Source organism: Telopea speciosissima, chromosome 1 (genome assembly GCF_018873765.1).
Source record: "Telopea speciosissima isolate NSW1024214 ecotype Mountain lineage chromosome 1, Tspe_v1, whole genome shotgun sequence".
NCBI lineage: Eukaryota > Viridiplantae > Streptophyta > Magnoliopsida > Proteales > Proteaceae > Telopea > Telopea speciosissima.
In genome coordinates, this window is record NC_057916.1 from 64,161,853 (window position 1) to 64,173,502 (window position 11,650).

General features: G+C 37.7%; 1 protein-coding gene across 2 annotated transcripts; it reads left to right on the plus strand.

The window, feature by feature from the left end:
• The first annotated feature begins 97 nt into the window (after positions 1 to 97).
• LOC122656931 (serine/threonine-protein kinase SAPK3-like) lies at positions 98 to 9,335 on the plus strand. 2 transcript variants are annotated; one of them, XM_043851637.1, is made up of 9 exons: positions 98 to 403; positions 975 to 1,049; positions 4,591 to 4,692; positions 4,835 to 4,888; positions 5,051 to 5,143; positions 5,231 to 5,323; positions 8,583 to 8,687; positions 8,780 to 8,878; positions 8,963 to 9,335. In XM_043851637.1, exons 1-9 carry the CDS (start codon positions 281 to 283, stop codon positions 9,236 to 9,238), a joined length of 1,020 nt encoding a protein of 339 aa, XP_043707572.1. In that variant the 5' UTR covers positions 98 to 280; the 3' UTR covers positions 9,239 to 9,335. The 2 variants fall into 2 exon arrangements, with proteins under 2 accessions (XP_043707572.1, XP_043707580.1); XM_043851645.1 differs by lacking the exons at positions 98 to 403; positions 975 to 1,049 and adding an exon at positions 1,114 to 1,185.
• Positions 9,336 to 11,650: the final 2,315 nt, after the last annotated feature.

The following is an 11,650-nucleotide window of genomic DNA, read 5'->3' on the forward strand; positions in this document are numbered from 1 at the left end:
ATCAAGGAAATTTTAGATTTTTTGGGGGGTTTACAGCGACGTGGGTCGTGGGTCTGTCTTAGTTTCCTAGTTTTTATCATAAATAAACATCAGAATGGAAGCTTCATGCTCACTTAAGAGTGGTGGTTGAGCCCATTCAAATCCGTTTCTGCTCCTCAAATCTGTGGATCTTCCTTTGATTTTATTTTCTCTATCTGGGTACCATTTGCTTCTGAACTTCTTCGGGTACTGTGTTGGTGGTCTGTAAGCATTCTATTTTGTTTTTGGCGGCTGTATTGGGATGGAGGAGCGTTACGAGCCATTGAAGGAACTTGGGTCTGGGAATTTTGGGGTTGCAAGGCTAGTCAGAGATAAGAAGACAAAGGAGCTTGTTGCAGTCAAATACATAGAGAGAGGGAAGAAGGTATTCGACCAGTCAATATTCTTTTTCTCCTCTGTTTTTTAGGCCTTTCTGTCTGCTGCAGTAATAGTGGTGGTTTTAATCATGTTTTTCATTGTTTCTTCTTTTGGTCTTCACCTGGGTTTTGCATTTCTTAATCTATTGAAATGGGTTACTTGGGCTTTATTTGATTCTTTTCCCCTTGACTTGTTACACTAGTTGTTCTTGATCAAGCGATGACAATTTTCTCATGAAGTTTGGCACTGTTAGAATTTCGATGAATAAATCTATATATTACCTAACTTGTATTTTAGACCTTTGTTCATGTAATTGGAATGAATGGTGGTGTTTTGAATTTCTCTTTGCATCTTATGGTTTATTTACTCTGTTAATTTGAATATTTTATTGTCTAAAATGAGTGTAGTAGAACTGATATTCAGATTAAATTTGCAGCTGAAGTTTGAGTGTCATTTGAGTACGATTTCCTGGTTCTGTTTGAAATTTTACTGTCACTTTCTATTCCCTGATTTAGCTGAGGCTTTAAGACTAATAGGTATGGAATTGTTTTGAATGTGAACTCTGTCTGTGGTTTCAGATTGATGAAAATGTTCAGAGGGAAATAATCAACCATAGGTCTCTGAGGCATCCGAATATCGTTCGGTTCAAGGAGGTAAGAGATTGAATTTTCTTTTCCCTCCCAGCTCATACTTTCAATACAATTTGACTGGTAGAACACGAACTCTGAGGAACTATTTGCAGACGGTTAGGATGGTAGATTTTTCAAGCCAAACGTCAATATTGTAATGGCACGATCAGATGTTTGGGTATGAGTTCATAGCAGACAGCTGGGATGGTAGATTTGGTGTTGTTCTGTCTATTTATTTTAAAGCCCTTTTCTGTTGAATTGGCATTGGTGGAGAATTAAAGAGTTTGGATGTGAAGTTGGCTTTAACTGATGCTATCTAAATTGTGCACCAGCTGCTAGTTTCCCTATCTCACCAAATGAATTGAAGAAACAAAGAAGTTCAGCCGTTGGAGGTTCTAATGCATCTACTTTATTAAGTATTGAGTTCTGAACTGTACCTTGCTTAGAAAGTGAGGTCAAGTTTTTTATGTCAGTGGCCGAGATTTATGATCCTCTCTTTATCCATAACTGTTGAAATGACAGAGTTGATTGTTCCAAATACTTTTAGAAGTTTTACCCTATTTTGTGGATCACATTGAAGCAAAGCAGATAATTTGGGCCACTTGTTAGATGGATAGGTTTAGCCATTGGATGTTATCCTTCAGTGACATTATTTAACTTTACTGTTAAAATTTTTTCTGTATTTAAGTTGGACTTATTTGTTATTTTATATTATACCTATCCACGAGGAGGAGGATAGAAGTTTGGTTGATAACATTTCCAAAATGGTGCTTTTCACATAAATATAGAGATGATACAAAATATAAGTGCAGTTTGTTCAAATTTCTTTATTTATGTCATGACGTACTATCCTTCTTCAGAAACCAGGTTAGTTTCTCTGTTTTCTGATTTTGATTTATCAGTTATGAAGAGCGAGTCTTTGTCGTATATCTTGATCATATACACAGAGGTATAGGCTTCAAATGAGGTTGGTGAAACCTCTGCTATATTCTCCCAACTAGTGCCAATGATTGGATCAAGCAGTCTCTAGTTATTTTGAAGGTCACTCTAATCTGGAACTTATGTAACCACACCACACTTTATGTTTGAACTTCTACTGAGTGCTGAAACTAAGGTTTTGGTTTTTATCTTTCTTATGAATTAAGGTACCTATTTATCTTATTTTTATCAGTGTCTCTAGTAGCTATTCGAATATGAGTTCCTGCTGTCAAAAACAAGTTCAAGCAGTCCATTAATTCTCGTCTAATCCTTTGTTAAACAAGTTAAGGAAATGCTGTCAAATTGCACCATGCCTCCAACATTGAGATAGGGAACCCTGATATACTGCGAAGGTTGAGGAACTTTCTAGAAATTATCTTTTGGATGGTTGATTAGTTAAGAGTCACAATTTTCAAGTACTAATCAGTATTTTGATTCCTATGTATTGATCAAGTAACTGCTTGTCCAGTTAAATACCCTTTTCCTCACATACTGAAGGTGGGGGTTCTGCTGTGATAGGAATATGAACCATTGGAAAATTTCCAAGCATCAATTTATTTCTTTATTTTTGTTTTTTATTTTTTTGGAGGGTCATTCCAGACTTGTATGTCATCAGTTCTAGTTTGCTTTATTGGAGAATATAGATGGAAGGATTTTTTATATGAACATTCATGGCATTAGAGATGCATTGGAGTTTAAGATTGAATCGGTAACCTCTTTACAGTACATTTGCATTTAGCATTTACAATGGGAAATACTGATTTTGAGATGCACCTCAATGCTGTTGCATCATTTGATGCTTTATACTGTGAAAGGTTGACACTAACACCAAGAGTTATTCAGTTTAATAAAATAGATAGTGGTGAAGGGGCATAACCTCAAATATCTATGTACATTACCATAAGAAATTAAGAATACCAACAAAAAGGAAGTGAGAATCATGGGAGTGTGGGTGTAAACCTTATACACAAACAGATCAAACAACTATCTAAGTTCATTCAACTGCTCAACTTTTGCTTGCTGAGTTTCAGTTTGGCCATGGTTTTTGCTCCTTTTATATTAATTATGAACAATATGTCCTAGAAAGCCTGGATTTGTTCATTTCCTGATGTTGAAGGATCTATACTACTGTTTGCTCTCTTTGCATCTCAATTGCAGAAAAAATTAGGAGTTTTCAGCAGATTAGCTGAAAGGGTAGATTTGTAAATTTTTACGGGCCCAGATGAGACCATGCAGATGTGGGAAGAGGCAGAGGTCAGATAGTATAGGGAGCCACTACATTTTTTTGAATAGTCTAGAATGTGTTATTATTTTATTTCTCCTTATTTTGGTAAAACGAGGTAATTTTTTTTATATTCTATTTTGAGGGCTTCATTTTCATTTTGGGGTTGGTTTAAACCTTTTTATGTTGACCTGGGTCTAGTCTAGTTTAGTTTTATAACTGATTTAAGCTTTCCAAGTTTGACTTTTCAAACAAGAGAGAAATTTCTATTAGTAGTCTAATTCTCATTACTTTTCTTTGATTTATTTTAGGGCCTCAAAACTTGGCTGTAAACTTGATTCTTGTGGCATTTTGAAGTTTATTCAGTTAAGCTCAATAACGAGGACTAGATCGTACAAATTTGAGCTTATTTGTGGATATTGTTTTCTAAAACACTAGAACGTATGGGCTAGCATGATAACACTTCTGTTTCTGGGTCATGTTTCTATTCTAGAAATGACTTTTTGTATTTCTATTACTAGACCAAATTTTTGGACAGAAAAATGCGTTTGGTAACACAGTAATTTCTATTTCTGGGCCACAAACGTGTTTGTTATGCACAATAATTTCTATTTCTAAATTTTCTAGAAATTTTCAAATATGCCATTGAATACCCAAAAAATTTGGTGGAGGTGGTGGTGGTAGCAGTGGAGGAGGAGGAGGTGGTGGCAGCGGCGGTGGCGGCGGTGGTGGTGTATTATTTTGAACATGAAATTACTACTTTGCCCATCAAAATAACCATGTGCTCATTAAAGAGCAACTCCCCCCTTATTTCTTCCTTTAATTTCTGGGACAGAGAAACTTCAAATTGGAGCTTCTTTTTTTCTATTTCTCAGCAACTTTTTTGTCTCGATTCATTCCCTGGAACAAAAATGAACCAGTGTTAACAAACAGATTTCTATTCTATTTTTTGTTCCCAGGAACAAAAAAAAAAAAAAACAGAAAAATAGAGAAACAAAAGTGTTATCATGCAGATTCTATCAGTCTCTTGGGATTTTTGTGATTCAGTCATTGTTTTGTTAGAAGTCGAAGAGTCTATATATTCCTTTTGTGTACTGCTACTTGTATCCATTGCTTTTGAGAATGGTTCTCTACTTTGCATGTGATGCTTTCAATTTGTTAAAGTACAATTGCTTCAAAAAACTGTGATTTACTAGGTATAACTCTCATTCCCTCCCTTCTCCATACTTGTTCTATTCTCCTTCACTATTATTTCTGGGTGTTTGAATTCTGAATGAATATGATATAAAAATTGGCTGCATAAAAACAGCATTTGGGTCGTTTTTAAAACCTGTAAAGAAGCCATGAATAAAATTTTGTCTGCAGGTCCTCTTGACACCAACACATTTAGCTATTGTCATGGAATATGCAGCTGGTGGTGAACTCTTTGAGAGAATATGCAGCGCTGGCCGTTTTAGTGAGGATGAGGTAGTTAGCACAAATCTGTATATTCTTAGTTTGTAGAATTCTCTGGTAATCAATCTATAATTCTTTGGATGCACACCAAATTTTCCGTTTTTTTAGTCCTCTCCCCTCCCCACCAATCTGACAATTCCATATTCTGCATCAGGCTAGATTTTTCTTCCAGCAGCTAATATCTGGAGTCAGCTACTGCCACTCTATGGTACAGTATCAGCTTCCTTTCCTTATGTCTTAGACCAGATTCTAGTCCTCTTATGCAATGTGGTGCTTTGTCAAACTTTGTTTTGGCTTTTTTTTTCTTTTCTTTTCTTTTCTTTTTTTTTTTTTCTTTTTTTTTTCTAATATGAATTTTCATCAATGACAGCAAATTTGTCACAGGGACCTGAAACTGGAAAATACACTCTTGGATGGAAATGCGACACCACGTCTTAAAATATGTGACTTTGGTTATTCCAAGGTGGGTGATATTATACTTGTGCATTCCCTTTTTGGGGTGTGTGAGAACTTCCATTATTCAGATTTTTATTGGTTGTTCCCGTGTCAGTCTGCCATATTGCACTCACAACCCAAATCAACCGTTGGAACGCCAGCATACATTGCCCCTGAGGTCTTGTCACGGAAGGAGTATGATGGCAAGGTATTAACTTTCTCTCTTTGGTAAGCAAAATGTGGGAGTGAAATCTGTTTGGATTTTGCACTCATGCTTCTGTGCAGTACATTGCTTAGGGCTGTTATGGGAATATGGCGCAGATATAGATAAGTATATACTAGGGCAGGAAAATCCACATTCCTGCATAAGTGCTTGTGTCTTTCCGTGTTTATTTTTTTTTCTTAAGCAACTTGTGGTATTGTTTTAGACATAAATAAACATATTGATTAAACAAGTATACATAATACCTATAGATTATATAATTTCTACATTCTGAATTAATAGAACCTGAAAGTTTACATAATTGAACATATTGATGCCCCTCATATCCTGCTTATAATGTTATGGGTTTTCATTCTTGTCACTTCGCCCAGTGAAACAATTCACTTCACTATGACTTTCTTATCCTCACTTTTCATCCATGTTATTCAAAATATAAAGGGTTTATATTGTAATTTCACAAACTAATACTACTTTACCAAATTTCTACCCAGTGGCCCAGCTCCTGTTGTTCCCCTCTCCCTCCCTCTCCTGCTTCAGGATCCCCTCCCCTGTCCATTCCCTCAGTTGTTCAACCCCCGTCCCTGCCTCAGGCCTTAGGTGGAACCTTCCATGTCGTCTACTTGACTGTAAACCATCATGGACGAAGATCCTATGCTCTGTATAACATCGATTTCCAGAATGTCGGCCTCATTCTCTTGAAAGATTGCTTGAATGGCAGAGATTTTGGACCATTGGATTTCGATCTTACTCTTCAATCCACTTTACACTTTGCATAGTAACACTAGGCAACCGCCTTTGTATGTTGACACTCCATCCCAGGTGCCGATTCTGAGCAAATTTGCATGGAAATTAATTGGAAGCTTTCAGCTTCTTCGAAATGGGTTGGACCAAAAAATCTGCGCTACTTAGCTTCAGAGACTTGGAATCCCTTAGCAATATCCTCACAATCCAGACAGAGAAATCTGAAGGCCATCCAAAGTGGTGAGCTCACCACAGCCACCTTTATCATCTATTCAAAAGTGAATCTTCTGGGATGCAGGTTCGAGCCATGGTGTTCTTTTTTCATTCCCATGCACCTCTGTCCTTATATGTTCTTTTGTTAATCAGACCGAAATTAGTTATTTCTAGATCAGCTTCAGATGTCAAGATTCTATTAGAAAATAATTATAAAAAAAAAAAAGCAGAGCAGCAGAATTGGGTTTGTTGACGTTTTTTAGCCGTTCTATCCATTTTTTGAAGTTATGGGTTTTAATTGAAACTCCTAAGCTACCCAATCATCAGTCCTGTTTAACCACTACGTCACAGTGGGTTGCACCGTTGCAGCAGGGGGAGAGGGAGAGATCCACATGTTGCAGCCGCCTAGAGAGAGATGCAGTGCAACAGGTTGAACAGTCAAGATATTTTTCTCCCATGCAATGGCCAATATATTGCCTGTGTGGTAGGTAAAAAAGCAACAGTGTTCTGTGTGTAGATTGATGTCTGGGATTCTGGATTGCAATGAGAAGAGGCTGGGCAGTGGTGTTGGTGGAAGGGACGAGGTGGGAGGACAGAGGCCAAGGAGATAAGGGAGAAGGGCGGTGAGATGCAGAGTGCGGGGGCAACAGAGGAAAAAGAGGGGCAAATAAAAACCTGCCATGAGAGAGAGAGAGAGAGTTCTCCCTACAAGAATCTGCCATGGGTAAATTTATAAATTTACCCCATTCATTTCAACTCATTGAATTGATTCCAAGAGGGTAAATAAAAACATATTGACGTGAACTACTTCACTCTCTATAGTGACATGTATGAGGACTCTAATGTTATAGTAAGATTGTAATATAATATATTTACAATAATAATTGAGTCAGGTATATGCATCTCCTTGATCCGAAATAATTAGTATCCAATAATAGAATTGGATACTAATCTAACCCGGATAAAATCCAAGCCATTGACAGCCTAGCAGTCTGAATAGCTCTGACTATCTATTTCATGGGCACCATTGGTGAACAAGCCCAAATCTCTTAAACAGTGATGCTCTTTTCCATACAATCCATTTCCAGCGACTTGATGGTTGGTGGAGTTTAAAAGATGGTCGGGAGAAATCCATTTAGGGGAGGTACAACACCTACGCAATTTTGAATTTTTGTTATGTTGATCGCCAAAAAGGGTGGGCCTCAGTGCAATGGTAAGGTTTCTCTATTGCAACCTGGTGGTCGCAGGTTCGAACAAAGAAACAGCGTCTCCAAAAAAAATGGGGATAAGTTTGTGTGCATATGCCCCTTCCCAGACCTGCAGTAGCGGGAGCCTTGTGCACTGGGTACTTCCTGTTACGTTGATCACCAAGGAAAGGCCCTTGAGTAGATGGTTTGTCTCTGTTTAGTAAGAGAGCAACAAAGAGAAATATGAAGGGGGGGGGGGGTTGCTGTTGGCAACAAAATGAGCTATGCACTATCCATATCAGGTTTTCTTCTGTATGTGGCACTGTTCATGAATATGGATGCATATACTTGGCTATCGTCTAGGATTGCACTTGTAAATGGATGAGATTAAAATTGGATTCAAGAATTAAATTCAATTTTCTAATGTAATCAAACATCCAAACTCAATTGACCATAAATCAGCAAATATTTTTATTAATGCTTTTTGGTAATTTGGTTAATAAGAAATATGACTTTGAAAGAGATTTGAACAGAGAAACAGGATTCCTATGGCCAACTCCATTTAGTTGGCATAAAGTTTCACAGGGTGTATGAAACCCGAATTAATCATGAGCTATTATCAAGAACCTTAGAAACAGGTGTGGAGGAGAAAGAACAATACTGAGAAAAGAGGGCCCTATATCTGGCTCATCCACATCTATTTGTCATTCGTATTTATTACACAGTTAAGGGGGTTGGGGAAGAATCCTCTACATCTAGTGGCCAAGACTATGCATCATTTTTTACAATGTGATCTTCTGGCTGTAGAAAGCACAAGGTTGGCATAGAATTTGAGGGTCTTGGTTGTTGTTTGCAAAGCCATTTATGTTCATGCAGCAGAGCCCATTCTACTGCATATTAGGATGATTCCCGTTATTCTATACCCACCTGAAGATTTGGTGGGCCATGAAGATGCTTAACAACCTATATGCATGGGACATTATGATGCATATGTTGCATATTACTTGTATTGAATGTTTGCTTGTTTGCCCCTGTTGCTGAGTGTCTACCTTGTTGGTTACCTTGGTAGAGGTATCTACCTGATGCATTTAATCCAATTGTAGATTGCAGATGTCTGGTCCTGTGGTGTGACGTTGTATGTGATGTTGGTAGGAGCATATCCATTTGAGGATCCTGACGATCCTAAAAATTTCCGGAAGACCATCAGCGTGAGTTCTATCAAATCATTGCAAGTATCAATATTTATATATAATAATTCAAGTCAATTCTACTAACTTGACACCTTTGATGTGCTTAACAGAGAATAATGAGTGTTCAGTATTCTATACCCGACTATGTACACGTCTCTTCTGACTGTAGGCACCTCCTCTCTCGAATTTTTGTTGCCAATCCCTCAAAGGTAGCATTCTGTGAATGAATTATCTTACTTTTGACATCTCCTACACTTGAGGGACTAATAATCCCTATTTTTTCTTACTTGAAGAGGATTACTATCCCAGAGATAAAGATGCATCCTTGGTTTCTTAAGAACTTGCCAAAAGAGCTGATTGAAGGTGAGAAAAACAATGTGGATGCAAACCTTGATCAACCCTCTCAGAGTATTGAAGAAACAATGAGGATTATACGAGAGGCACAGAAACCAGCGGAATGTTCCAAAGTTGAAGGGCAGTCTGCTCTAGGGGTAGTGGAACCTGAAGATGTAGAGGCCGATGGTGAATCTGAAATTGGAAACAGTGGTGACTTCGTAACCTGTGTGTGATTACAGGTAATTCTAAGCAACCTCAGGATGAGATGTGTGCATCAGTAGCATTTGCGGCAATGTTTTAAGTCTCATCCATAAAGAAGTGCATTGTATATTGTTATCTGTGCTGCACAGTTTAGGTTTAACTTTTTTGTTGTTTCTGGGTCAACTTTCTCTGCTGAAGTTTAATTTCGGGGATAGAAGTGATGCTTTTTTCTGGGGTTTTTCTTGTGTGCGTGTTGGAGAAGGGAGGAGGGGAGCTCTCATTCTGGGGTGCAATTGATGTGCTGAAATTGTAGTGTGGTTGAAACAATTGTTTTGGAGGAATGAATTGGTTGTGCTTTGTATTTTCTTTCTATTTATGTGGCCCATGTAGATTAAGATTTAACCATCTCTTTCGCATTTCTCGTTTACTTTGGTTCATTGATAATGTCATTTTTTCTTCATCGGCATTCTTTCTCAAAATGCTAAGGGGGAAGATCTATTTATGAAATAGTTCAAGACTCATTTCCTTACTTCTTCGTTCTTTTTAATACATCTGAACTAGGGATGTAAATGGATCGTAAACAGATCGGATAAGGACCGGATGTGATCAGATCCAGATATTCCCTGGCCGAATACGGATACCTCTAAATAGATTTGGATGGATTCAGATGCGAATTGATTTCAGATTTTTGACCGTCTGTTTACATCTCTGCCTTGTGTAACCCAGTCCATATCTCTTAGATCATGATTCTCTTTTCCTCATATACTAGAACCTGTTGAATCTTCAAAAACCCTCAAGATCATTATTTACTTAATTTTTTAGTATCAAGTATTTGGATTTTTGTTTGGACGGATTTTTATCAGAGTATTCGTATTTTTTTCCGGATAGCTCTAAACGAATACGGATGTCCCTAAATAGATACAAATGTAGATCGGATTCAGATTTTCGGTTATCCATTTACATCCCTAGCTAATCTAAACCCCTTCCAACAAGCTTGAAGCTTAAAAGAGAATGTAAGCTTAATGAAGCCCATTAAGGGAGGCCATCTTTGGCTACCGGTTATCCCAAATAAATCTTGAGATGCGTAATCCGGTAGTCCCCTTGTTGTGCCTTTGCCTTTCCTTTGAAAATCTTATCTCGGCCCACCTATTACTCATTATCCATACATCCTCCTATTTGTTGAATGTCCTACTAGTTTCAAGACTCTAACCAAAAGAAATTTTTGAATTGAAGTTAGATGTCACAAGGGCAGTACGTTTCCCAAGTTGAAAAATGGTAAAAAGTTCCAAGATTCAGTGGCAATCTAAAAAAAATGAATGATGAGCGTTCAAAAAACAAAAGTTCCAAGATTCAAGATTGGAGCAATCTAAAAAAAATGAGAGTACAAAAAGAGGAAAAAAAAAAATAAAGTAATGAGACGCATTGACATAAGATTTTACAAGCAATTAGGGACAATTACCAATTCCCAATTAAACCATGGGGCAAAAATTATCAATTTTTTCAGATAAACCTATGAGACAAAATTGTCAAAATTTTCAGTTAATCTTCTAGGGTAGAGTTGCCAGAGTACTCATATAGAATATGGGGGCGAAATTGCCAGACTTCTCAACAAACCTTTGAGTGGAGAATCATCAAGTTCTCAATTGAACTCTGAGGGCAAGAAGGGTCAAGTCATGGTTACACAATGTACATTCAACTCACCCTATTGCGACCTTTTTAGGGGCCAATTTTTTAGTATAAAGGGGCGTTCAAGATGCTAACCTTGGATAAACTGACCACTTAGGTTTGGGCGAACCCAACCACTAATGCTATTGCTCTCGCCGATTTGAGCTCGCAGGCGAAGATATCTCCAATTGAGCTTTAAACACCAATCAGCTCCTGCGATGGGCTTACAGACACATGACTAGCAACATTAAAGGATGGCTTATGATCCTTATGAGGAGCCAGAGCAGCGTTGTGCTAGAACTTGATCAACTGGAGTGCAACTAGAAGAGGCCATTGAGAGAGGCCTTTACTTAGGAACAACGCGCGCAAACACTGAATGTCTCAGTGGTGGTTCTTTGTTCGGTACTTTAACTAAATGGACAAGACCGTCTTTAATTTTCATCGAAAACAAAGTAAAAGAGAAGAGAGTGGCACATTTTTGTCTTTACCATCCTTTGGAATCTAGTCCTAAGCCCCATTACAACTTAGCAAAGTCCTCTCAGGCTAAATGATGGTGAAATTCTCATCAACAGTCTCGAGCTCACCCAGCTATGATGGAACTTAATTATCAAGACATTAAGACATCTTTTTTATGAACTACGTTCGACCTGATCCCTATTTGGGGTATGTAGGCAACTTGATGAAGTAACAATCAAGTTCGGTCCTCCCACATGTATAATTTTCCATTCATTCATATCGTGTCTCACATTTCTGTTTTCCCTTTTTTCTTGTTAGTGTCT

Bases quoted from the DNA above. Each gene is read 5' to 3' on its own strand.
- LOC122656931 (XM_043851637.1), top strand. From the start codon at position 281: ATGGAGGAGCGTTACGAGCCATTGAAGGAACTTGGGTCTGGGAATTTT. The intron at 4,693-4,834 runs GTAGTTAGCACA...ATTCTGCATCAG, and splicing joins GCCGTTTTAGTGAGGATGAG to GCTAGATTTTTCTTCCAGCA. The intron at 5,144-5,230 runs GTGGGTGATATT...TTCCCGTGTCAG, and splicing joins GTGACTTTGGTTATTCCAAG to TCTGCCATATTGCACTCACA.